This window comes from Accipiter gentilis, chromosome 35, assembly GCF_929443795.1.
Source record: "Accipiter gentilis chromosome 35, bAccGen1.1, whole genome shotgun sequence".
Classification (NCBI taxonomy): Eukaryota; Metazoa; Chordata; class Aves; order Accipitriformes; family Accipitridae; genus Astur; species Astur gentilis.
In genome coordinates this window covers 10,279,197-10,303,757 of record NC_064914.1, presented here as the reverse complement: position 1 = coordinate 10,303,757, position 24,561 = coordinate 10,279,197, and the positions used below count along the sequence as shown (strand labels likewise).

Here is a 24,561-nt window from a genome sequence, read left to right as displayed (position 1 = left end):
CCCCCCCCCCCCCCCAGTCTACGCTTGGGGCAGGGGCGCAGGTTCATGTCCCATTCCTCCCCCCCCCCCCCGCGATGGTTCGTCCCACGCCCTCCCCGTTTCCACAGCGACAGGTTCGCGCCAAGGGCTGGCGCTGCGCATGCGCGATGGAAGGGCGGCAGCTGCGCGCGAGGGCTGCTGGGAGTCGTAGTCCACATCCGGGGGGGACTCGGAGACATCCCCAGGGGTTAAAGAAGGGGGGCAGGGGGACACGCTCCCACGTGAGACACACCCCCCACCACCACCACCACCCCCAACTCAGTCCCCCACAGAGGTTGGAAATGAGGATTTATTGGGGGGAGGGATGAGTTGCCCCCTCAGGCCCCCCCCCACTGCTGCAGCTTGCGGTACATGAGGAAGGTGGTGCTGGGGGGGCGGGGGAGGGGCCGGGGGTTCTCGGGGGGTGCGGGGGGGGGCAGCCAGGGATCCCCGCGCCCCCGCCCGGCCCCCCCCGCCAGCGCCCCCACCTCGGGGCCGGGAACCTGGGGGGTGGGGGAGAGAAGGGGGGAGCCCCCATCAGCACCCTGGGGTGGTGGTGGGGCCCATGGGGGGGCTGGGGAGGGGGTGTCTCACTCACCTTGGGGGGGGGGCGCGGGGGGGGCCGGGACCCCCCTGCGCGGCTCCGGCGGGGGGGGCACGGCCAGACTGACCAGGCCCCGGTACAGCCGCTGGGCCGGGGGCACGTTCATGGCTGCAGAACGGTGCGAAAAAGGGCGATTTGGGGGTTCAGAAGGGGGAGGGAGTGACACCCCCCCCTACTCCCTCTACCCCCCCCCAAAACTCACCTCCGGCCGCCGCCCCCCCCACGGCGCACCGGGCAGCGAAGGAGCAGCCCAGGAGGGCAGCGGCCGCCCGGGGGGCGTCGAAGGGCTCCCGGGACGCCCCCCCCCGCCGCTCCCCCCAGGCTGCTGTGCAGGGTGGGGGTTCCCAGCGGCGGGGGGGGCGCGGCCCTCCCTTCCTCCTCCTCCTCCTCCCCAGCATGCACCGCGGGGCTCAGCTCGAAGCGCACCTGGCGGGGGGGGGGAGACGGGAATTAGAGGGGGGGCCCCATATGTGCGTCCCGTCCCCCAAACCCGCGCTGACCTGCCGGGTGCCCCCCCCGCGGCCCCCCCGCCGCAGGATCCCCCCAGGTGGTGGAGGCGGCGACGCGGCCTCGGGCGGCTTCATGGCGGCGGCGGCCACGCCCCCGGGGCAACGCCCGTTCCGCCTCTGGCCACGCCCCCGAGCACAGCCCTCACAACATGGCGGCGGGGAGGCCGCCCCCTCCCCAAGATGGTGGCAGAATTCTCACAACATGGCGGCCGCGCTCTGCGCCGCCTGCCCTTCTCAACATGGCGGCGCCCCCTTCCCCCCCCCCCCCAATACGCGGGTTCGAATCCCCCCCCATCCCAACGGCTTAATTAACCCCAAATTAACCAGGACCCTCCCCCCATGCTGTAAAAATCGCGGCTTTATTAAAAAAGGCCCCAAATTGCGCAGAAAGAGGGGGGGGGGGAAGCCAGGGGTGTCACCGTCATCCCCTCCTTCCCTCCCCCCCCCCGAAATAAAGCAGCACAGCTGCGGCAAGGGGGGGTGACCCAGGCATCCGGGCCCCCCCCACTCACCCCCTGAGAACCCCAGCGCTCCCCGCGGACCCGGGCATCCGGGCCCCATTGCACGAACTGTGTGTGTGTGTGTGTGTGTGTGTGTGTGCGCGTGCCCCAAAAGTCCCGTAGCGGAGCGGGGGGGGGTGTCCCACACCCCACCACCCCCCACAACCCAAAGGCGTGGGTCAGGCAGGGGGGCCGTGCGGGCGGGGGGGTCTCAGGCGGGCGAGTTGCTGGGGGGTGGCCAGCGCCCGCAGGAGCCCATTCTCCCGCTCCAGGGCCGCCCGCCGCTCGCTCAGCTCCTTGATCTGCTCCCGCAGCAGCTCCACCTCCTCCCGCACCGCCAGCAGCAGGTGACTCTTCACCAGGTCCTGGCGGGGAACGAACGGTGTGGGGCGGGGGGCGGGGGGGAACTGCCCACCTCCCTGGGACCCACAGCCCAACCCCCACACCCCCACTGCCCCCCCCCCCCAAAGGGCACTCACAGACCCCCAGGTGGGACCCACAGCCCCCCCACCCCGGGACCCCAGTGTCCAGGCTCCCCCCAGGACCCCGGTGTCGGGACCCCATTCCCCTCCCCGCGCCACAGGAACTCCTCCCCCATCCCAGACCCCACGTCCGTCGTACCCCCCCCCCCCCCATTAGGGGAACCCAGGTGCCCGGGGGGGGCTCACCATGGCCTGTTCGATCTTGTTGTCGATGGCCGTCACCCCGCTGCCCGCGCTGCTGGGATGGGGAGGGAGGATGTCAGACAGACACACAACCCCCCTCCCCCAACAGGGTGTCCTGGGAGGGGGGGATGTGCAACTTCCTCCCCTTTCCTTCCCCTTTGGGCCCTGGGGGGAGGGGAAGTCTTTCCCCCCCCACCCCGGCCCCCCCTCACCCCTCCCCCGGCCCAGAGGCAAGTCCCGCCCCCCTCACCTGCCCGAACAGGAAGCCCCGCCCCCACCCCACCTGTGTGAACCCGGAAGCCCCGCCCCCTCGCAGAAGCCCCGCCTCACCCCTCCTCCTCGCCCTCCTCTCCAGCCAATCCCAGGCGAGCGCTCAGCCCGGCGGTGCCGCCCCCGGGGCGGGGCGAAGGGGGTCGCGGGGGCAGCGCCTGTAAAGGAGAGGGGGGGTGGTGTACCAGCGGGGCAGAGGGCGCGGTCTTTCTGCGTCCCCGCCCCCCTGCCGGTGTAGCCCCGCCCCTCACCTGCTGCACCAGCTGGGCGAAGGCCCCGAGGGAACGGGGCTGGTGGGGGGAGGGGGCGGCGGCGGCGGCGACGGCGGAGGAGGAGGAGGAGGGAGGGAAGGGCGGCGGAGGGGTGTTGCGGGGGGAGTCGAGGGAGAGCGGGACCCTCCCGCTTCCCCGGGGAACCGCTTCCCTCTCGTAAAAATCCCGGCAGATCCACCGGCCCCGCCGCAAAGCCTCACCGGGACCGGGTAAACGAACCAAGCGGAACCGGGAACCGCCGGGGCTCGAAGAGGAACCGGACCCGTCCCCCCCCTCGCCGCCGCCGCCGCCGTTACCGCCGCGAACGCTGGTGATGGCGAAACCGCTTTTCTTCCGGCTCATGGCGGCGGCGGCGGCGGCGGGGGGAGGATCATGGCGGGGCCGGGACCCGCAGCCGCGATCGGCGGCGGGCGGCTGACAGCGGCACCGACCGGAAGCCGCGGCGGGCGGAAGTCCCGCCTCCCAACGCGCAGGGGGGCGTGTCCGCCGGGAGCGGTGCACCGCCCCGCGCGGCCACGCCCCCTCTAGCTGAGGCGCGAGTCCTCCGCGCCGGTAGGGGGCGGTAGCGCCCTCCACACCTCCCCCCCTCCTGTTTCGCCTAGCCCGGACGCTGCGTCAGCGCCATGGAGCGGCGCGGGCGGGAGGCGGGAGCGGCCGGTACGTGGAAGGGGGGGGCAGAGGAGGGGGGGGGGGGGGCGGTGTTTACCGGACGGGGGGGTCCCGTCCCCTCCCGGTTAACCACCACCCCCTCCCCCTCCCCGCAGGCCGCTAGAGCCCCGCCATGGGTCGCCGCCCCCCTTGAGCCCCCGCCCAGGCCCCGGTGGTGGTGGTGGTGGCGGCGGTGGGGGGGGGGGGCGCGGTGGAGGATTCCCCCCCCCCCCACTCCCCGCGGCCCCCCCTCCACCACCCCCCCCCGAGACAGCGGAGCGACAGGTAACGGCGGAGGCGGGCGGGGCGGGACGGGGGATGCCGGCTCGCGGGCCCGGGGCGGGAGGTGACGGAGGGGCCCGAGGGGGGGCTGTTGGGGCGGCGGGGAGGGGGGGTCGGCCTAAAGGGTTGGGGGGAGGACATGCAGGCGTCCGGGGGCGGTGGGGGGACTCCAGCGTCTGTTTGGGGAAGGGGGGGGGGTGTCACAGAGGGGAGCCGGGGCGTGCGGGCGGTGCAGAGCGACCCGTCCTTCCCCCCCCCCCCCAGGGATGAGCGCCCCCCCGCGGTCGGAGCTGGCCGCCGCCGCCGCCGCCTTCCTGCGGCTGGGGGAAGAGCGCCCCCCAGCGGCCGCCGCCATGAACCTGCTGCAGCGTAAGGGCCGCCCCGACTGGCGCCCCCCCCGCGAGGAGGAGCCGCGCAAGGGGTGGGTGGGCCGGGACCGCGGACTCCCCCCCCCGCGGGGAGGGGGGGACGGACACGGGGGGGCCCTGAGTGGGCCGGTGGGTCCCCAAGTAACTTGGGGGGCCTCCTGACCCCTTCCCGGTTCCCCCTCCCCCCCCCAGGGCCTCCAAGGCACGAGAGGGGGGGTCCCTGCGGCGGCCCCTGCGGGTGGGCTTCCTGACGCTGCCGGCCCCCCAGGAGCGGGGTCCTCGGCCCTGCGCCCCCGGCATGGCCCCCCGCTCCCTCTCCTGCCACGCTGTGGGGATCCCTGATGCCGGGACCCCCCCCCGGCCCCCCGGCCCCCGCCCGGGGCCCCCCGAGGGGCGGGGACTCGAGGCACCGCCTGCCAAGCGGGGGGGTGAGTGGGGGAGAAGGGGGGAGTGTTTTGGGGGGGGTAAGGGGTGGTGGGGTGTAATGGGGTGCAGGGGGGTGGGGGTGCTATGGGGAATCAGGGTTGGGGGGCAGAGATGGGGGGCTGTGCAGTGGTGGGGGGATCCTGGAGGGCAGGGGCGGTGTTGTGGGTCTGTGGGGCGCTGGTGGGTTGTGGGGGGGCTCTCGGGGGGGGCTGTGGTGTATGGAGTGTCATGGGGATCTGGGGGGTGCCGGGGGGTTATGGGGGGGTTATGGGGGTGCTGTGCAGCAGGGCAGGGGTGCCAGGGGGTTGCTGCTCCTCCCCCGACACCCCTCTTCCCCCCCTCCGCAGGCACCCCCCGGGGGGGCTGCGTGAGGCAGACGCCTCCCCCGAAGCCCTCCCGTAGCCCCCAGACCCGCCTCTCTGCCGGTCCCCCCCCTCCCGCCCCCGGTGCCGCCGAGGGGGGGTCGGGGGGGGCCGGGGAGGGGGAGGAGCCTGTCTACATTGAGATGGTGGGGGACGCCCGCCGGGGGGGGGGGAGGGGGGGGACACCCGGCGGGGGGGGGGGCGCTCCCCCCCCTCCCCCCGAGGAGCCCGAGGCCATCTACGAGGAGATGAGCTGCCCCCTCCCTGCTGGGGAAGGGGGGGGCCCCGCCTCGTTCTCTGGCCCCGCCCCATTCTCTGGCCATGCCCCGTTCTCCGGCCACGCCCCCTTCATCGGCCACGCCCCGTTCTCCGGCCCCGCCCCCATCCCCCCCCCCTTCCCCAACCTCCTGGCCCCCCGCCCCCCCCTACTTGCCGCCCCCCCCGGAGGGCTCGCGCCTGCCCCTCCCCCGGCGCGAGCCACCCCCCCCGGCCCGCGCGCGCAGCCACTCCACCCCCCTCCCCCCTCCCCACCCGGCGGCGGGAGGGGCAGGGCGAGAGCGCGGGGGGGGCGGGGCTCGGACCTCTGCCCCTCCTTCCACCTGCCGCCGCCGAGGCTCCGCCTCTGGGAAAGCGGCCCCCCGCCTACGACAGCCTGCGGGGGGGTGGGGCGACGGGAGGTCCCGCCCCTCCTCTCCGAGAGGAGGAGCCCCACTCCCGCCGAGGGGGCGGAGCCTCCTCCCGCCGTGGGAAAGAGACCGAGAGTGAGTTTAAGGGGGAGGGGGGTGTAGGATTTGGGCGGGGGACACGCCTCTGGGCGTGGCTGACCTTTACGCCCTCCCTTTTAGAGGCGTCGGAGCCCCCCCGGGAGGAGCGGGGGGGGGGGCGCGGCTCCGCCACCCTCGGGGATCCCGGTGCGAGCCGAGGGGCCGCGAGGGCGGCCGGGGCTGCCCCTCCCCTGCCAGACCTTCCCTGCCTGCGGCCGGCCCACAGGTGGGGGGCGCGGGGGGGACAAAGAGATCTGGGGGGGGGGACATTGTGAGAGGGGGAGGGACATGGGGACAGTGGGGGGGGGGGGGGTGACACAGTCCTGGAGGGGTGGACGCGGGGACAGGGGTGTCCCTTTTCCGGGGGCGGTGACGAGGGGGCACCGTGTCCCCCTGACACCTCTCCCCCCCCCCCCTCCTCAGACCTCCCCGGGGGGCACCGCCTGGGCCGTTCGGCCTCCACCTCGGGAGTGCGCCAGGCCGGGGCTCCGCCGTTTCCCCGTGGCCCCCCCACTCCCCGCCCTTTGTCTGGGGGGGTCCCCGGAGTAGGGGGGGGTCCCGGGGGGGGCGCGGCTCCCCCCCGCCCGCGGGACGGGCAGCTGCAGGAGGTGATCGACCGCAAACGCTGCGTCTGCACCGAGATCAAGGCCAGGGGGGGGCGCGGAGGGGGGGGGGAGCGGGCTCTGCAAGCAGGAGAGCCTGCCCCCCCTCCCCGCCCCCCCTGCGTGGAGGGGGGGGGGGCCCTGAGGGGCGACCCCCACCCCCGCCCCCCCCCCGGCACCCCCCCAGCCCGACGGCCCCACGCCGTGCTCTGGGACACCGCCATCTGACCCCCCCGGGGTGCCTGGAGCATCTCTGCACTCCCCCCAACCCCCCCCCTAAGAACTGGGGAAGGGGTGTCCTGAAATCGAGGGGGGGGATCCTCAAAATGGAGGGGGGAGTCCTCTCAATAGAAAGGGGAGCTCCTAAATTGGGGGGGGGAGGCTCCGAAGATGAGGGGGGGCACGACACGGCTGGGCCGGGTTGGGGGAGGATTGGGGGGAGGGTGTATTTATGGTACGCTAAGCTGCCCCCCCTAAATAAAACGCGGGGTCACACCGAAAATAAGGGGGGGAGGATGGAGACCTCCCTGGGGTAAAGGGGAGGGCCCCCCCCTGTAAAGGGAGGGTTGAGCCCCCCAATAAAGGAGTAACAACTCCCAATAAGGGGGGGACCCCTAATAAAGGGGGGGTAAAGACCCCAATAATGGGGTAGAGACCCCCAATGGGGGGGGTCAAGCCCCTAATTAAGGGGAATAATGTCCCCCCCAATAAGGGGCGTCCCCCAATAGGGGGGTGTCGAACCCCTCAATAATGGGGTAGAGCCCCCTATGAACTGGGGGCATCTATTAAAGGGGGGTAGAGCCCCCCAATAAAGGGGGGTTCACTCCCCTCTATAAAGGGGGGTCCAGCCCCCCCAGAAATGGGGGGGTGCTGTAACTGCTTTGCAAATGTATTTATGGGGGGGGTAGCGGGGGGGGGGGTATTTATGGGGGTGCATCCACGGTCGAGCAGGGTCTGGGGAGGGGGTTTGGCTCCGGGGGTCCGCAGTGCGGCCTGTGGGAGGGGTTTGGGGGAGCCCCTTCCCCAATGTGGGGTGTGTGTGCGAGGGGAGGTGGGGGTCTCCCCTGGGATTTTGGGGGAGGGATACCATGGGGGGGCAAAGGGACCCCCAACCCTTTCCTGGGACCCCCCCCCCAGCCCCTCTGTGCCTCGTGCCCCACCCCTCCTCCCCCTTTACCAGAATTGCCTTCGTCCCCGCGGGGTCCGGGGGGGGGGGCCCGAATTTGGGGATGGGGTGGGGGCAAAGCAGAGGCGGGGGGGGGGTCTTTTGTAACGTGGTTCTGTGCACTATTAAAGAGAGAAGCAGCTGGAAATGCTCGCCTGAGGTGGGGGGGCGGGGGGACCCCAATGAGGGGACCGAGGCCCCCCGTCCCAGCCCGTCTCCTCATACATGGGTCGGAGGGGGTGGGGCAGAATGTGCCCAGGCTGGGCGGGGGTGTGATAATAACGGTGAATTTGTGTGAAAACCACCCAAAACGAGGCGCTCCCTCCTCCCCGGCATCGGGGTTAAAGCTCTTACCGAGGGCAGGGGGGAGGCGCTGAGGGGACGGAGGAGGCGCCGAAGGGCGGGAAGAGCCGTTGGGCGCGCAGCGGCCGCTAAAAGGGCGGGAAGAGCCGTTGGGCGCGCGACGGCCGCCGCCTGGCACGTGCGCGGCGCCTGCCCAGGGAGGGGGAGCGGTGCGGTTGGTCCTTGGCGCGCGCGCATGCGCAACGCGTCGCGCAGCTACTTGGAGGCCAAGGCGCCTGCGCGGCTGGGGGGGGGGCAGAGGGAGGTGGGGGCGTGGCCTGCGCGCGCGCATTACGCGCCGCCGCCGCTGCCGGGTTACGAGAGGGAGGATGGCGGCGGCCTGCGGCGGAGGAGGAGGCCCCGGGCCGGGAACGGGACCCGGTGGAGGCCCCGGGGCCAGGAAAGGGAGCGCGTCCCGGGACGCAGAGGCTGAGGTTTGGTGCCGGCGGGTGAGGGAATTGGTGAACGCTTCCCCTGCCAACCGGCTCTGCTTCGAGTGTGGCCAGCGCGGCGTCACCTACGTGGACATCACCGTGGGCAGCCTCGTCTGCACCGGCTGCTCCGGGGCGCTGTGAGCGGGGCGGGGCCGGGACGGCGGGGCCAGGTGCCCCAGGGAACTGCGAGTGGGGCAGGGCCAGAATGCTTGGGCGGGGCCAGGTGCTCTGGGGTGCCGCGAGTGGGGCGGGGCCAGAACGCCGGGGCGGGACCAGAACAGTGGGGCGGGGCCAGGTGGCCGGGGTGCTGTGAGTGGGGCGCGGCCAGAGCCGTGGGGCGGGGTCAGCTGCTCTAGAGTGCTGTGGGCAGGGCCGGGGCCACTCAGTGCAGCAAGGCAGGCTGGGGAGCGGCTGTTGCTGATTGGCTGTACGCACTGTGGGGGTGGTGCTTCCCGGGAGGGGGCGTGGCCCAGGCACGTGGCTTCCCGTGGGTATCCATGGGGTCTTTTAGAAGTCAGTTCTTTGGGGGAAAAAAACATTTTTGGGGGTTCTTCGGGGGGCGGGGGGGCGCTGACCCCCCAAATCCCTCCCGCAGGCGGGGGCTGAACCCCCCCCACCGTGTCAAGTCCATTTCCATGACCACCTTCACCGAAGCCGAGGTGCTCTTCCTGCAGGCCCGTGGTAACGAGGTCAGGGGGGGACCGGGGTGGGGTGGGGGGTGTCTGCCCCCTCCCTCCCGTCTCACCAGTGTCCCCATGTGTCACCCCCCTAACCACCCCCCCAGGCCTGCCGGCGGGTATGGCTTGGCACCTTTGACACACGAAACTCGCTGCTCCCTGATTCCCGAGACCCCCAAAAAGTGAAGGAGTTTCTGCAGGAGAAGTATGAGAAGAAGCGTTGGTACGAGGGCGGAGGGCATGGTTTGGGGGGGGGCGGGGGGGAGCAGCACAGGGTGGGGGTCCTCTTGATAAATAATTCTGTCTCCCCTGCTTGGCAGGTATGTGGCGCCAGAGACAGCCAAAACTCCGCAAAGCACCACGGCGGAGCCAGCACCCACCCAGCCGCTTCTGGGGGATGCAGGGACGCTGCTGCAGGTGAGACAGTGCTGGGGGGTGGGGGAGGGTGTGCGGGGGAAGAGGGGAGGGCCGATGGGAGGGTTGCTCCCTGATGCCTGCTGTGCCCCCCCCCAGCCCCGCCCGGCCCCCCACCGTCCCCCACAGCCAGCCCGGAAAGCCAGCACCGACCTATTGGCCGACATTGGGGGGGATCCCTTCGCTGCCCCCCAACCAGCGCCTGCCTTCGCCGCCTTCCCGGGCTTTCCTGGTGAGCTGGGGAGGGGGAGTGTGGGGGGGCTGACCATGAAGGTGGGGGGGGCTCGAGAGGGTCCTGACCACAGAGCAGGGGGGCAGAGGGGATCTGGCAGGACTGTTGACCAGTGAGTGCTGGTCCAGGGGAAGGAAGTGACCTGCCAGAGCAGCCGCACAGGGGCCCACCTGGGACGGTGCAGGCCATGAAGCACAGGGGGGGGCTGTGGGGGTGACCCTGTGCACCCCCCAGGCCCGGCCCTGCCCCGTGCTGCCTTCCCCAGTTTCGATGCCTTCGGAGCCGGCCCAGGAGCACCCGCGTTTGGGGGGGCTGCACCCCCCTTCCATGCCCTGCCTGCACCCACAGGTACCCTGGGACCCCCCCAGGACTAATGGGGAGGAGGTTTGGGGTCCCCCGTCACCCTGTGGGACATGGGGAAGGGGTTTGGGGTCACCCCCATCACCCCATGCTACTATTGGGGATAATGGGAAAGGGTTTGGAAGTCTCTCCACACCCATGAGGCCCCCAGGATTAATGAGGAGGGTAAGTTAGGGCCCCCCATCTTTGTGGAGTACTGAGGAGGGGATTTGGGGTGCCCCACATCACCCTGGGGTCCCACCTCCCCCATGATACCCTGGGGCTAACGGGGAAGGGTTTGGGGGACCCCGGGACCCCCCCCACACTACAAAGGGGGAGGGGTTTGGGCTCCCCCCATCACTGTGGGTGGTCCCAGGGGGTTTTGGGGTCCCCACATACCCCGGGGGTACCAGGAGGGGACTTGGGGTCCCCCGCCATGGCCGCATCTCTTCCTGCCACCCACAGGGGGTGCTGCTGCACGGGGTGGGGCCACCTCTGTACTGCCCCCAGAGGGCGGAGCCTCTGCCAGGTACAGTATCATGTCATGTGCCCCCCCCCCCGATTACTCCCCATCTGGCTGGGGGGGGATGGGGGGCAGGAGCTGCCCCTCAACCCCCAGCTCAGCATCACACCCCCCCAGCCTCTTTGGGACCCTGCGGCCTCCCCCGGCGCTGCCCCCACCGCCCTATGGGGGTAAGTTAGGGTTCAACACCACCCCCCACCCCCCCCTCAAACCTTGTGACCCCCCCACAGCGAGGGGGACCCCAGGGTGATGGCTGTGTGACCCCCCCCAGGCTACAACAACCCATTTGCGGCCCCCGCCGCCCCCCGACCCTCCACCAACCCCTTCCAGAGCAACGGCCCCGCTGCCGGTGAGTGACATCCCCCTGCCCTGTCCCGTCCCCCCCTCCCCCAGACCAGGATGAGGTTTGGGGGGGGGGGGTCCCCTCAATTCTGTCTCATCACCCCACTCTGCCATTAGGTGCCGCTTTTGCTGCCCCCCCAGGAACTGGGGGGTTCCCCAGCCCCTTCCAGGCTGATGGTAAGAGCCAACATGGGGGCAGGGAGTGTCAAATATTGGGGTATCCTATGCCCCCTCTCCCCCCCCCACCCCCCCCGACTGATTTTCCCCTTTTTTTTCCCCCCCAGGTTCACCCTTCAGTGCATTCAATGTTGCCAAAGCCTCCACCAACCCCTTTGTGGTGAGGAGGGGGCTGAGGGGGTGGACAATATGGGGGGGGGGGGCCTGAACCCCCTTTTGTATCTGAACCCCCTTTCTTGCTCCTGACCCCCCCTTTTTGACCCCCCCAGACAGTCCCGGCTCCGACAGGCCCCTTCAGCATCAAGCACCCAACCACCAACCCTTTCCTATAGCTGCTGCTGCTTGGGGGGGGGGGGGGGGAGTGGGGGCTGTATCCCCACACCCCCCCCTGGATTGCAGAGGGGACCGAGGCATCCGGGTGTCCCCCAACTCCCCCCCTCCTCGAGGACCAGGTTTTATTTTTTTGAGAGATATATCACAATATCTAATATATATTCTATAGAAACTTCCTCGGTCTCTGCGCCTCCCTCAACCTGCCTGCCCTGGGCCCACCCCAAATCCTCTCCCCCTTCCCGTGCACCCCACTTCTCCCCCCCCCCCATAAGATGCCCCACACCACCCTCTCAGAGTTAAACCCCCCATTTTCCTTAGGGGGGAGCCCTGTCTTGGCCCTCCCCGCCCCCATCCCTGGCCCTGGGTGAGGGCTGGAGAGACTTTGCCCTTGGCAGTGCATGCGCTTGTGCTGGGCTGCCCTCAGTAAAGATGGCTGCTGTACGCATCACCTTTATCCTGGCAAGGGTCGCTGGTCCTTTGCCCTCAGTAAAGATGTCTGCCTGGGGATTGCCCTCTGCCTGCCCTTAAGCAAGATGGGCGCCGGAGCCTCATCTCCGTGTTCCATAGTGGGAGTAAAGGTACCTGCCTGCCCTCGGGCAAGATGTCGTCGAGGCCTCACCCTGTTCCATACTGAGGGTGAAGGTGGCTGTCCTCAGCCGAGGTGGCCGCCAGGGCTTCCCACCTCTCCCGCCAGCGGTAGGGGCTGCCTGCCCTCAATCAAGATGGCGGCCGAGGCCTCCCCTCCGCATCTCACACCCACCCTCAACCAAAATGGCGGCGCCAGATCGGCTTCACCCCCCCCACACGCCCTCGACCAATGAGAGAACCGAGACCGTGCTGGGGGGGCGGGGCCTTGTTGAGGCTCAAAGAGGGGGAGGGGGGGAACGGGGGGGATCCGGGGGGGGGTCCGGCGGGGGGGCGACCCCCAGCAGCCCCCGCAGGGTGCGGGCCAGCCGGCCCAGGCCCAGGCTCTCCTCCTCCAGCACATGCTGGGGCTGGCAAATGGCGGCCTGGGGGGGGGACGGGACATAATTAGGGGAGGGGGGAGGCACGGGGAGGGGGGGGCAGCACACAGCATAGCGGCAGGGGGGACGCAGCGTCCCCCTTTTGGGCACAGAAAGGGCAAAAACGGACAAAGAGCTGCGCAGCAGTGGGGGGGAGGGGCAGAGCCCCCCCTCCGAGTTTTTAGACCTGCCCTCCCCCCCCCCCCCCCCCCCCCCAATATTCACACACCACTTCGAGATACATATATATCAAATATAATTTAGGGGGTGTCTTCATAATTAGAATAATAATTAATTATAATTCATTATAATAATTAATTCTAATAATAATTCATTATAATAATTAATAATAATAATTAAAGAAGGTATTACCCTGGGGGGGGAAGGGGGTTCAGCCCCCCTATCCCTGCCTCAGTTTCCCCAACATTAAGGCACAAGGAGAGCAGGGGGTAAGGCCGGGGGGGGCAGCCCCAGGGGGTTGGGGGAGGTCGGGGGGCTCCCCCCAGGGATGGGGGGGCTCCCCTGGGGTTGGAGGGGCCCCCCCCCCTCAGTAGCCGAAGAGAGCGCGATAAGCCGTGTAAAGCAACGCCATGACGAGGCCGTAGAAGAGGGCAAAGCCAGCGAGGAGCCCAGGGGGGGGATGCCGGGGAGGGGGCGGCTTCACCTGGGAGGGGGTCCCACATCAGCGTATGGGGGTGGGGGGCACAGGACACCCCCTGCCCCGCAAAAAAAGCCCCGCCCCTCCCCAAACACAGTACCTCGGGGACCCCCAGGCGCCGGCAAGCCTCGAGGAAGCTCTCCACATTCCTGCGGCTGTTGGCGGTGCTCAGCTTGGGCTGGGGGGGGTTTACAAAGAGGGGTGGGTTAAGGGGGGTATTTTGGAGCGGGGGGGTGTGTTTTTTGGTGGGGGGGTCACTCACGGCAGCAGGTGAGGGGACGTGGATGAAGGGAACAAGGCGGGGGCGCAGGCGGTTGGCCAGCCGGCAGAGCAGCTCCCCATCACTCAGGGCCTCCCCCAGCTCCTCCGGCAGCCGCAGCTGCAGCAGCGACTCAATGCTCTGAGAAGAAAACGGGGGCACAAAATAAAGACACCCCCCCCCCCCCAAAAAAAAAGTTTAGAGAGGGTACAGAACCTCTAACCCCCCCCCCCCAAACAAAAATTTGGGGCAGGGATGACAAAGGGGGGATCGCATCTCTACCTGCCGCATCTCGGCGATCAGCTCCCTCTCGTCAGGGTCCGGGGGGGCATCGTGGGATGGGGGGGCTGTGGGAAGGAAATTTGGGGGGGGGGGGGTGGTGTCACACATCAGGGGACACACACCCAAGGAGGGGACACGGGGAGGGGGAGGTGTCCTACCAGGTTTGGTGGCAGCACCACGGAAGGAGGAAGAGGAGGAAGAGCGGAAGAGGAAGCTGGTGGGTTTGGGGGTGGTGCGGGGTGAGGAGCCAGGGGGGGCCAAGGGGGGGCCGGGAGCTTCATCTGGGCCCTGGAACAGCACCGGGGTGGGGGTGTAATTAACATCCTCGGTAATTAGGATTGAGTCTAACAAGGTCACCCCAATACTCACTGGTGTCGTCCTTGGCTGTCGCTGCAGGAAGGTGCCGGGCTCCGACTGGCTGCTGCAGGGAGGGGGAGGGTGGGAAGTGGCCCCCCCATGTCACCAGGGGGACCCCCGTGTTTTTGTGGGGGAGGGGTGGGGGGGGTGGGGGGTGACCCAGGTGTCCAGGCAGGCTGTGGGGGGGGACAGGGTTGGGGACAAGGGACACTTACTTGGTGTGAGCAGCCGGGGCGGGGGTGGCTTTGGCAGCCGCTCGCAGGAAGCTGGAGGGGGGAAGGTGGCAGCCACCCACCCCGTGTGTCCCTCCCCACCCTCAATTCCCAATCCCTGTTCCCAGTCCCATCCCTAATTCCATCCCTGTCCCCACTCCCCATATCCCAAACCCATCCCCAAACTCTGTCCCAAATCCCCCTCTAATCTCCAGTCCCCAATCCCAGTCCCCTGTCCCCATGTCTCCAATGCCATCCTCCATCCCAATCCCATTCCCTGTCCCCATATCCCCAATTCCCATCCCTGTCCCCATTCCCATCCCTAATCCCTGTCCTCCATCCTATTCCCTGTCCCCATGTATCCAATCCCGTCCCCAATCCCAATCCCATTCCCTGTCCCCATGTCTCCAATCTGTGTCCCTAATCCCATTCCCTGTTCCCCATCCCAATCCCAATCCCTACCTCCATGTCCCCAATCCCTGTCACCCATCCCAGTCCTGTCCCCATCCCTAATCCCCAATCCCATTCCCATACCTGTCCCTCTGCTCCAGCCCCTGGATCCTCCTCGCCTGCTGCCTCCTCTCCCTCTCCTGCCAGACCTGCAGGCTCTCGGGGCGCCGCCGCCCCTCCCCCGGCCCCTCCCCCCGCCAGGGCACAGGGACCACCCTGGGGGGGGAGGGGGGTCAGCAGGGACCCCCCAAAACACCCCGACCCCCCCCCCCACCTCACCGAACCCCCCCAGTCACCTGCCACAGGACGCCTTCTCTGGGGTGTCGCCTCGTGGGGACGAGCCCTGCTGTTCCTGGGGGGGTGAAAAGGGGGGACCCTAGGGTTTGAGGGGGTTCCAGGATTTGGGGGGGCCCCTAAAATTGGGGGGGGGGGAATGTCAGGGACGATGTTGTCACCTCCAGCAGGGTTTCCTCCTCCTCCTCCTCCCCAGTGAGGCTGCCCTCGATGAAGTCGACCTGCTCAGGGTCACTGTCACCGGCCGCTGGGGGGGGGGGTGTGGGGGGTAGTGTGACAGGGGTTCCCGAGGGGTGACATCAGCCTCGGGGGGGTGACAGGGGTCCCCGAGGGGTGACATCAGCCTCGGGGGGGGGGGGGGGGGGGTAACAGGGGTCCCCACCGTTCTCACCTGCACCGCTGCGCTTCTCCCTGGGCTGCCGGGGCAGCTCTGAAAACTCATCCGTGGACTGAAATGGTGGAAAAGGGGGTTCAAGGTGGAAGGGGGGTTGATTTGGGGGGGGGGGCACCCCAAAACCCACCCATGTCATCCCCCCCACTGCAAAACCCACCTCATTGCCAGACCACCGCTTGCTGCCGCTGTCAACGCTGTTGAAGCCAGAGTCCAACCCCCCGCGCTGCCGGAGGGGGCAGAGCTCATCCGTGAGGCTGGGGGGGGGGGGGGGGGGGGGAGGTAAAAAAACAAGGGTGGGGGGACCCCAAAAAACAGCAGGGGAGGGAATCTGCTCCCCCCTCATCTTCGAGATCCCCTTTACCATGTTGGGGGAGGGCGCGTGGCGGTGGCAGCCTCGGCTTCGAGGTGGAGGTACTTGAAGATGTGGACTTTGCCCTTCAGGCAGACCTGCGGGGGGAGGTCAGATGGGGTTTTGGGGGGTCCTGGGGTCACCCCGACCCCCCCTGGACCCTTCCTGACCTGGGCAGGGGGTGACTGGAGGGGATTGTTGTCGGCCAGGATGATTTGGAGGTGCCGGAGACGCCGGTAGCAGCGGGGAATGGTGACCACCCGGTTGCAGGAGAAGTCGAGACGGACGAGGGGCAGCTCCGACAGCTCTGGGGGGACACACACGTGACAGGGACATGAGGGGGTCAATGGGGACTCCCCCAAAATGGGGGATCCTCCCCCCCCCCCCGAAGTCCTCCACTCACCTGTGGGCAGCACAGTGAGCTGGTTACGGCGGAGGTTGAGATCCCGCAGCGACTTCAGCTGCCCCACGCTGGCCGGCAGTGCCCGCAGCTCGTTACAGCTGACATCCTGGGGGTTGACACAGATGAGTGGGTTAACGAAGCAAGGTGACAAAAAGGGGGGGACGGTCCTGGTGTCATCACCCTCCCCAGCATCATACTCACCAGCTGCCGGAGGGCACCGAGCGCCCCGATGTTTTCAGGGAGCTGCGCCAGACGGTTGTTGCTGGCGTTGAGGACGCGGAGGGGCAGGAGACAGAGGCAGGCGGGCAGCGAGGTCAGCTGATTGCGGCTGCAGGCAGGGAGCGGGCAGGGGTTAAACGAGGAGGAAGGGGGGTTGCTGCCAGAGCCTCCCCCCCACCCCGGGGAGGGGCAGTACCTGAGGTCAAGGTGGGCGAGGGCCTGGAGGTTGGCGATGGCGGGGGAGACGCTGCGCAGGCAGTTGTGGTAGAGGCTGAGCCCCTCCAGGGAGACGAGGTGGCAGGCGGCCTCTGGCACCTCCCCAAAACGGTTGCGGGAGAGGTCTGCGGGGAAGGAGACGTGTGGGGACAGGGGACACTTGGGGACAGCGGACCCTTGGGGGTGGGGAGCAAGAGGGGCAGGGAACTCTCAAGGATGGGGACCCTCAAGGATGGGGACCAATGGGGACAGAGACTATCAGGGACAGGGACCGATGGGGATGGAGGACAGAGGACCCCCAGGGACAGGGACCAGTGGGGACCCTCAGGGACCACTGAGGACAAGGGATGGGGACAGGGACCATCAGAGATGGGAACTGCTGGGGACAGGGAATGGGGACCAGGTACTCTCAAGGACGGGGACTGATGGGCACAGGGGACAGGGACTGTCAGGGATGGGGACAGAGGAGAGAGAGCCTCAAGAATGGGGACAGGGACCCTCAGGGACAGGGACCATCAACCATCACAAACAGAGACTGGACACCACAGGGGACAAGGATGCCCCAAACCACTGGGGACAGATGCCACCAGGGAGAGGGGACACTCCACAGCCCTGCTCCCTCCCTGCTGCCATGGAGGGGTTTCACCTCAGGGCAGGGGAACACATCCCAGCTGCTCTGGGGTCCCCGTGGGACAGAGCCACCCCCACCCCCCTGGGGTGACCTTAGAGCATCCCTAACCAGATGTTAACAAGCTGCTAATGAGGGGCACCCTGACCCACCCCCCCTCCCCTGAGAAGGGGCTGAAGTCAGGGGGGGTTGGGGTCAAGCCCTTAGCCCCCCTTTTTAGGGCTGTTTTGGGGGGTGGGGGTGGCTGATGGCACCCCAACCGCCCCGGAAGGGGAAATCAAAGGGGAAGCAAGAGCAGTGGATGGCTCCCCACACCCTCCCCCTGCCTTGAAGGAGGGGGCGACAAGGCTAGTGACCCCCCTGCCCCCCCTTTACGCTGGGAGAGGGAAACTGAGGCAGACAGGACTGCCCCGACCAGGTGTGCCGGCTCTTCCCGCCCTGGGACCTTGTTTATCTGGCCTCTGGCCTCCCGGCGCGTTTGGCAAACCTTTGGCTTCCGGGGAGGCGTCGAGGCTCTCCCTCGGGGCAGGGGGGGAAACCCTGCGCTACCCCCATGGAGGTGGGGGGGCGGTTTAGGGCTCCCAGCCCCCTCCGAAAGGCCGGATTCAGCCCAAGAGGCCGAGGGCCCCGCAGGGGCTGATGGAGGGGACACACACACACACACCCCTGGGCCCCCCCTGTGCACCTGCCTGAGGAGGCCGGCGGGGGAGGGGGCGGTAGTGGGGAGGGGACGAAGCTGGGCCCGGCCTGGGGGGCAGGAGGCACCGGGGAACCCTCGCGGGAATGGGGAGCGGGTTGGGGGTGGGCGGGGTGGGGGGTGAGGGAGCCAGGTCCAGCCCGGGATGGGCAGGAGGCACCGGGGACCCCCAGGAAGGGGGTGGGGGAGGGCTGAGGGATCGCTACAGCCCGGGGACGGGGGAGACGGGACCCCCAGGAGGGGCGTGGCCAGGGTTGCCCAGGGGCGTGGCCAGAGGAGGGGGCGTGGCCTCACCGGCCTGCGTGGTGTCGCTGAGGTCCCACCGCCGCGCCGCAGCCACCGGGAAGGCGCGCAGGCGGCGGCCGGCTAGGCTGAGGGTACCGGAGGCCGCTGCTTCTTCTAGAGCCCGTTCCGTACCGGTTCCTCCGGGAGGCGGCGATAGCGGTAACGGCGGTGGCGGCAGCAACAGTTCTGCCGTCATGGTTCCCGCCTCGCCCGCCGCCATCGCGGGGCCCCGGCGGCGGGAGAGCTCCGCTCCCCGCGGCCGCCGCTGCTCAACTAAGCGGCCGGCCGCTGCCGCGCGGGGAGGCGGCCCCCTCGCGGAGGCGGGGCCAGAGCCGAGGCCAATCACAGAGGGAGGGGCGCGGAGAGGCGGCCAACCGGAGAGGGAGGAGGAGGAGAGGGCGTGACCGAGGGGGGCTTAAAAAAGGCGGAAGGAAGGTTTATTCTTTGACGGGTAGGCGGAAGGACCAATCGACTTCGATAAGGGGCGGGATTGTTGCCCGGCCGCAGCCAATGCCAGCGCCTTAGAAACTCGAAAGCAGAGGGTTACCAATCGCGACGAGAAGGTGGAGCTAGTCGCCTGGCAACGTCCGCCCAAGAAGTCTGTGAGGAGTCAGTGGACCAATCGTATTTGAGGAGGCGGGAGGAAGGCACGTGATTGATATGCAACCAACCAATCAAGCTTCGAGGCCTGCAGGAAAAGGTGGCGGGAGTCGAAAAAGATGGGAGCATAGATGGGAGCGTGCGGGGGCGGGGCATGCCACCAATCACACCTGGCGGGAGAGCAGCACACAGATGATTGACAAGCTGTCTGACCCATGGGAGGAGCAAGGGGGGAAAATCCCAGGCAGCCAATCAGAGGAAACATCACCTCAGCAAAGGTTGGGCACTGGGGGGGCGGGGTGACCCCTCAGGGAGCCAATCAGAGACAGCATCACCCCAGAGGAGGGCAGGCACTGCACCAGGGAGAGTGACAACCCAGGCAGCCAATCAGAGAATGCATCACCTCAGGGAAGGGTGGGCACTGCACCTGGGCTCCCTGACCACCTGGGGGCCAATCAGAGAGAGCATCACCTCAGGGGAGGGCGGGTACTGCACCAGGGCACAGTGACAGCCCAGGCGGCCAGTCAGAAGCAGCATCACCTCAGGTGAACTGCACCTGGGCCACCTGACCACCTGGCAGCCAATCAGAGAAAGCATCGCCTCAGGGGAGGGTGAGCCCCAAACCTGGGCAGAGTGACAGCCCAGCAGCCAATCAGAAGTCACCATCTTGGGTGAAGGGCAGGCACTGCAGCAAAGCAGCCTGACCAGCTGGGGACCAATCAGAGACAACATCCCCACAGGGGAAGGAGACTGACAGCTCTCCTGACCTATGCTGGTGAAGATTGATGTAAGAAGAAGGCGGGCTCTGCCGGCAGCCAGGCCGAGCTTCGACATGGCGCACGTGGGGGCTGCCCCCGAGGCCCAGCAGCCTCCAGCCCTGCTTCCCCGCTTGGGGCCACCAGGCTTCTTGCCACTGGCATCCAACTGACGGGGACCAGGGCATGACAGTGAGGCCGCTGGGATGGCGGGGGGGTGGAGGAGGAGGGGGGGGGAAGGGGGGTGTCCCTGTCCCCAACCCCATCCCCCCCTGATCCCCACCCCCTGCGTCCGCACTCAGTCACATCCAGCAGGTCCACCGCAGTGAGACCAGGGGACACTGGGGACCGCACCGGCCCCGAGGGGATCCCCCAGGCAGTCCCTCCCCCCTCTGCCCCTCTCCCCTTCCCCAGCGGCCTCAGCTCCTACCGCCACAGCCTCTTCCTCTGCTGCGGCCTCACTCTGCCAGAAACCACGCCCTTTCTCCGCCTTCCCTGCTGGAGGCTATGCCCCTTTCTCTGCCTATCAACTGGAGGCCACGCCCCATTTCCCCGCCTCTCCGCTGGAGGCCACGCCCCCATCACCCCGTCTCCCTCACGCGTCTTCAGCCAGAGACCACGCCCCCGGCGCCCGCCCCTCTGGCAGAGGCCTCGCCCCTTTCCTCCACCTCCCCGTCGGAGACTACGCCCCTTTCACTGCCTATCAACTGGAGTCCTCGCCCCTTTCCCCGCCTCTCCTCTGGAGGCCACGCCCCACCATCCCCGTACATCTTCAGCGGGAGACCACGCTCCCGACACCCCCCGCCCCTCTGGCGGAGGCCACGCCCCCCCGCGCGCTCAGCCCGAGGCCACCCGCCCCGTCTCCGTCTGCCAGCAGGCTCCGCCCCAACCCTCAAACCCCGCCCCCTTGGCCGTTCTTAAAGGAGCCTCACCGAGGGCTTTAAAGGGGGGAGCGGGGGGTGACAGGGGGCGGCCCGGCCGCTGGGGTCCCCCCCATCGGGCTCCACCACGGCGGTGGACCCCCTCTGTGTCGTGTGTCCCCCCTCAGAGAGGGAGGGGCGGTGGAGGGGGAAGGCAGGGGGCTCTCATCCAGCCGGTGACGTGGCAGTGGGGATGGGGGGGTCACCACTCACGCCCTCCGGCTCTGCGCCCTTTATTTGCATAGGGGGGGAAATTTGGGAGGGGGGAGGTCTCAGGGGTTCCCCCGACACGGCCTCTTGCTCAGGTTCCCCAAAACCTGCTGCTGCTGCTGGCGGTAGGGGACAACGAAGGCCTCGGGGGGCAGCACGGCGCCCCCGTCCGCCCCCACCCGCCCCATCAGGATGTAGCTGGACCCTGGAAAAGATTTGGGGGGGGGGGGGGGTGTCAGGAGATGGGGGGGCCACAGAGACACCCCCCCCCCTTCCCAATGTGCACCCACCTTTCTTGAGGCCGGGGCAGAGGCGACAGGGCAGCTGGAAGCGCAGGGTGGCCCCCCTTGGCGGGTTGGGGTACCTCCAGACCCCCCGATTTGTAGAGGCCCAAGATGGAGACCACGGCCCAGCCCTGCTCCTGGGGGGGGCCCCGCGACACCGACTTCACGGTCCCGGTCAGCACTGCCGGCACAGGGTGGGGGTGAGGGGTTCAGACACCCCAAAACCTCGGCCATACCCCATACTCCGGCTTTGGAGGCGTCCTCAGCCATCCCCCCATCCCCATCTCACCCATTTTGGGGGGTCCTCAGCCATCCCCTGCCCTCTTCCCCCATTTTGGGGGGTCCTCAGCCTCCCCCACCCCATACCCCGGGGTTGGTTTTTTTTTGGGGGGGGTGGGGGGGGAGGGCAGCGGAGTGTCCTCACCGAAATCACTGCTGCAGAAGTTGCTCTGCAGCGTCCCGGCACGCCGGCATCGCTGCGGACAGGGGGTCGCGGTGACGGTGGCGACGGTGGCAGCTGGTGTCACCGTTTTAGGGCCGGGGGGGATTTTCCCCTTCCCACCCCCCTTGGATTTGGGATTTGCCGGATCGGTGCCGGGGTCCGGTGCCTGATCCCGGTTCCTGATGGTGTAGGTGGCGGCGAAGCCATCGGCCGTCACGCTCAGGTCCGAGACGAATTGAACCAGCAGCTCGTGGCCAGAGGAGAGGATGGGGCTGGGGGGGTGGGAATGGGGGGGGTCAGGATGGGTTTCGGGGGGGTCCAGGGTTCGTTTAAGGGGGTCTGGAGGGTTTTGGGGGGAATCATGCTGGTTTTGGGGAGGGTCAGGATGGGTTTGGGGGGGTCCAGGGTTGGCTGGGGGTGTCAGGAGGGTTTGGGGGGAGTACAGGGTGGATTTGGGAGGGGGATCCAGGGTGGGTTTTGGGGGGGATCAGGGTGGTTTTGGGGAGGGTCAGCATGGGTTTAGGGGGTCCGGGTTGGGTTTGGGGGGGTCCAGGGTTGGTTCAGGGGGGTCAGGAGGGTTTTTGGGGGGATCATGCTAGTTTCGGGGAGGAACAGGATGGGTTTGGGGGGGGAGTCCGGGGTGGGTTTGGGGGCGTCAGCATGACTTTGGGGGGGGTCTAGACTGGTTTTTGGGGGGCTTAGGGTGGTCTTGGGGATCAGGATGCTTTTGGGGGGCTCAGGCTGATTTTGAGGGGGATCAGGCTGATTTGGGGGTGGTCAGGCAGGTTTTTGAGGGGGAGAGGCAGGTTTGGGGTGAGTCAAGCTGGTTTGGGGGGGGGCGCCAGGCTGGTTTTAGAGGGGGATCCAAGCTGGTTTGGGGGCAATCAGGTGGGTTTGGGGGGTTCAGGCTGGTTTTTGGGGTTCTAGGCTGGTTTTGGGAGGGTCCAAGTTGGTTTTGGGGTGGGTTAAGGATGGTTTGGAGAGGATTAGCATTGGTTTGGGGGGGGGGCTAGGCTGGTTAGGGGGGTCCAGGCTGGGTTTGAGGGGGCTTTGGGGGAGCCAGGCTGGTTTGGGGGGATCAGGCGGGTTTTGGGGGGTGGGCCAGGCTGGTTTTGGAGGGAGATCAGGCTGCTTTTGGTGGGGGGTCGAGGCTGGTTTGGGGGGGGGGGGGAAATCAGGCTGCTTTTGGGGGGGTCCAGGCTGGTTTTAGGGGGGGATCAGGCAGGTTTCGGGGGGGGGGGGTCCAGGCTGGTTTCAGGGAGGACCAGGCGGGTTTTGGGGGGGTGTCCAGTCCAGTTTGGAGGTGTTCCCCACAGAGTTGGGGGGGTGGGGAGGTGTGTCTCACCCGGGGGTCTCCTCCCCGCAGAACTTCCCCACCCTCCGCGCGTCGTCCGTCTCCCCCCCCTCGAAAACAGCCACGTAGTCGTATCGGCAGTGAGCGTCCGGCTCCACGTCGAACTTCCCGAACCTCAACTCGATCACCTTCGGGGGACACAAACCCCCCTCAAATCAGCTCCAACACGCCCCCACCCTTAAACACCCCACCCAGACCCCCTAGAACCTCCCCAAACCTTCTCCGGGGGTGCCACGATATGCCAGGAGCAGCTGATCCCGGGGGGATAATTCTCCTCCGGCCAATTCGGCGTCTTCAGGCTCCCCTGGGGCTTCTCCAGCCGCCCCCCGCAGAACTGGTGCTCTAGTGGTGGTGGTGGTGAGAACAGATTTTAGAGGGGGGGGACACACTGTGACACCCCCCCCCCCATTTTCCCGCACCGCCGGCATCTCCCCTCTCACTGAGACCCCCCCGAAACGTGGCCGTGGGGCAGGGTAGGGCACAGCAGCTTCTTCCATTCCCCCCCCCCCCCCCCCCCCCCAAAAAAAAAGAGGCCTCGTGGGTGGGTAATTATGGGGGGGCGATGCCAAAACCACCCGAGTGGGAGGAGGAGGAGGGGAAGGAGGAAGGAAAGTGGGGGAGGGACTCTTGGGGTGCAAGACCCCCCCCCAGGGGTTGGTTTTATTTTTGGGGGGGGGTCATACTCACCATCAAAATAGTGCCAGGACTCCCCGAAAAAATGGGGTTTATTATTAACCCCCGAACGCCGCCGTCCGTGGGGGGGCCCTGCAAAAGGTCCTGAGGGTTGGGCTGGGTTGGGGGTGGGACCATGGAGTTTGGGGGGCGCATGGGGATTTTAGGGGGGCTATGGGGGTTTGGGGGGGGCATAGGGCTTTTAGGGGGGGCTATAGGGGCTCGGGGGGATTTGAGGGGGCCTGTGGGGCTTTTAGGGGGCCACAGAACTTTTAAGGGGGCTATAGGGGTTTGGGGGTTTTGGGGGGAGGCATAGGGCTTTTGGGAGAGGTGGGGCTTTTAGGGGGCTGTAGGGGTTTGGGGGGGCCATAGGGCTTTTAGAGAGGCTCCGTGGAGGTTTGGGGGGCTCCATAGGGGTTTTCATGGGATCGGGAGGGGGCTATGGGGATTTGGAGGACCTGGGGGATGGCCATGGGGTTTTAGGGGGGCTATGGGTGTTGGGGGGGCTCCAAGGGGGCTTTAGGGGGTTGTAGGGGCTTAGGGGGGCTCTGTAGAGGTTTGGGGGGGCCTTTGGGGTTTTGAGAGGGTTTAGGAGGGGGCTATGGGGATTTGGGAGGCCTGGGGGGGTTGGGACAGCATCATGGGGCTTTTAGGGGGGCTGTGGGGGTTTGGGGGGCTTTCATAGGCTTTTTTGGGGGCCTGGAGGGAGGCCTGGGGTTTTGAGGGGGGTTTGGGGGACATGGAGTTTTGAAGGGGAGCTCTATGGGGGTTTGAGGGGCAGCTATGGGGTTTTGGGGGGTCTCCATGGGGATTTGGGAGGGGGTTGGGGGGCCTGGGGGGTTTGGGGGAAGCCACAGGTTTTGAGGGGGGCTCCGTGGGGGTTTTGGGGGGCAGCTGTGGAGTCGGGGGGTCTCCAGGGGGGTTTTGGGGGGCACTAGGGAGCTTTTAGGCCCCGCAGGGTATCGGGGGGGTGGGGGTGTCCATGGGAGTTTTGGGGTGTGGGGGGGGTCCCTCCTCTCTGCCGGCGGTGCCCGACGCCCCAGTGGCCCCCCCCCCCCCCCCGATCCGCTCACCGTGCGCCGGGGGGAGGCCGGCGCTGAACCAGACGAGGAAGCCGCGTCCAGCGGTGCCTTCGTCGCTCTCCATCCTCAGCATCATCCGATTGCCGGCGGCCAGCAGCGCTCCGGGCCGGAACGTGCCGCAGAAGCGTCCCAGCAGCGGGGCGCCGGGGCCGTGACCCCCGAACACCGAGAGCGAGTCGAAGCGGCACAGCGGGTCCGGCTCCAGGTCGAAGACCGCGGAAGGAAAGCATCACCACCTGGCCCTCGGGGACCTGCGGGGGACGTCGT

The 24,561-nt window shown here is 68.1% G+C and overlaps 3 protein-coding genes across 10 annotated transcripts in view; 1 reads left to right on the top strand and 2 right to left on the bottom strand.

Annotated features, from left to right (window-relative positions):
• Nucleotides 1-321: 321 nt before the first annotated feature.
• Nucleotides 322-19,800, bottom strand: LRCH4 (leucine rich repeats and calponin homology domain containing 4). 5 transcript variants are annotated; one of them, XM_049792584.1, is made up of 23 exons: nucleotides 19,761-19,800; nucleotides 17,985-18,663; nucleotides 16,346-16,490; nucleotides 16,132-16,258; nucleotides 15,931-16,036; nucleotides 15,698-15,834; nucleotides 15,540-15,625; nucleotides 15,336-15,432; nucleotides 15,176-15,233; nucleotides 14,946-15,031; nucleotides 14,787-14,842; nucleotides 14,575-14,706; nucleotides 14,044-14,094; nucleotides 13,841-13,892; nucleotides 13,630-13,759; nucleotides 13,472-13,536; nucleotides 13,193-13,330; nucleotides 13,031-13,108; nucleotides 2,627-2,724; nucleotides 2,300-2,351; nucleotides 825-1,048; nucleotides 617-730; nucleotides 322-521 (listed from the first exon to the last, which is right to left on the bottom strand). In XM_049792584.1, exons 2-23 carry the CDS (start codon nucleotides 18,193-18,195, stop codon nucleotides 329-331), a joined length of 2,436 nt encoding a protein of 811 aa, XP_049648541.1. In that variant the 5' UTR covers nucleotides 18,196-18,663; nucleotides 19,761-19,800; the 3' UTR covers nucleotides 322-328. The 5 variants fall into 5 exon arrangements, with proteins under 5 accessions (XP_049648541.1, XP_049648542.1, XP_049648543.1 ...); XM_049792585.1 differs by lacking the exons at nucleotides 322-521; nucleotides 617-730; nucleotides 825-1,048; nucleotides 19,761-19,800 and adding an exon at nucleotides 1,472-1,996 and having other exon boundaries at nucleotides 17,985-18,871; XM_049792586.1 differs by lacking the exons at nucleotides 322-521; nucleotides 617-730; nucleotides 825-1,048; nucleotides 19,761-19,800 and adding an exon at nucleotides 1,472-1,996 and having other exon boundaries at nucleotides 2,300-2,348; nucleotides 17,985-18,870.
• Nucleotides 7,242-11,444, top strand: AGFG2 (ArfGAP with FG repeats 2). Of its 4 annotated transcripts, none has more exons than XR_007504675.1 (12): nucleotides 7,242-8,368; nucleotides 8,827-8,920; nucleotides 9,016-9,131; nucleotides 9,229-9,325; nucleotides 9,422-9,554; nucleotides 9,789-9,902; nucleotides 10,359-10,422; nucleotides 10,518-10,586; nucleotides 10,688-10,765; nucleotides 10,900-10,935; nucleotides 11,043-11,095; nucleotides 11,205-11,281. XR_007504675.1 is itself a non-coding variant. In XM_049792590.1 (12 exons), the coding sequence occupies exons 1-12, from the start codon at nucleotides 8,127-8,129 to the stop codon at nucleotides 11,265-11,267; spliced, it is 1,143 nt and encodes a 380-aa protein (XP_049648547.1). In that variant the 5' UTR covers nucleotides 7,242-8,126; the 3' UTR covers nucleotides 11,268-11,444. The 4 variants fall into 4 exon arrangements, 2 of the variants coding, with proteins under 2 accessions (XP_049648547.1, XP_049648546.1); XM_049792590.1 differs by having other exon boundaries at nucleotides 10,534-10,586; nucleotides 11,205-11,444; XR_007504674.1 differs by having other exon boundaries at nucleotides 7,243-8,368; nucleotides 10,876-10,935.
• Nucleotides 19,801-20,418: 618 nt separating the features above from the next.
• Nucleotides 20,419-24,561, bottom strand: part of PCOLCE (procollagen C-endopeptidase enhancer) — a 4,533-nt gene continuing 390 nt past the window's right edge. Inside the window, 8 exon segments of the mRNA XM_049792561.1 lie at nucleotides 20,419-20,665; nucleotides 20,751-20,820; nucleotides 20,822-20,925; nucleotides 21,169-21,458; nucleotides 22,532-22,668; nucleotides 22,758-22,882; nucleotides 24,286-24,508; nucleotides 24,510-24,545. Of these exon segments, the coding sequence (XP_049648518.1) occupies nucleotides 20,523-20,665; nucleotides 20,751-20,820; nucleotides 20,822-20,925; nucleotides 21,169-21,458; nucleotides 22,532-22,668; nucleotides 22,758-22,882; nucleotides 24,286-24,508; nucleotides 24,510-24,545 (1,128 nt within the window). The 3' untranslated portion in view covers nucleotides 20,419-20,522.

Excerpts from the sequence above, each read along its gene's own strand:
- AGFG2 (XM_049792589.1), top strand. The coding sequence starts at position 8,127 with ATGGCGGCGGCCTGCGGCGGAGGAGGAGGCCCCGGGCCGGGAACGGGA. Across the intron at positions 8,369-8,826 it reads ACCGGCTGCTCCGGGGCGCT|GCGGGGGCTGAACCCCCCCC; the intron begins GTGAGCGGGGCG and ends TCCCTCCCGCAG. Across the intron at positions 10,766-10,875 it reads GAGCAACGGCCCCGCTGCCG|GTGCCGCTTTTGCTGCCCCC; the intron begins GTGAGTGACATC and ends CTCTGCCATTAG.
- LRCH4 (XM_049792584.1), bottom strand. The coding sequence starts at position 18,195 with ATGGCGGCGGGCGAGGCGGGAACCATGACGGCAGAACTGTTGCTGCCG. Across the intron at positions 16,491-17,984 it reads CAGCGACACCACGCAGGCCG|ACCTCTCCCGCAACCGTTTT; the intron begins GTGAGGCCACGC and ends CCTTCCCCGCAG. Across the intron at positions 1,049-2,299 it reads ACAAGATCGAACAGGCCATG|GTGCGCTTCGAGCTGAGCCC; the intron begins GTGAGCCCCCCC and ends CCCCCCCGCCAG.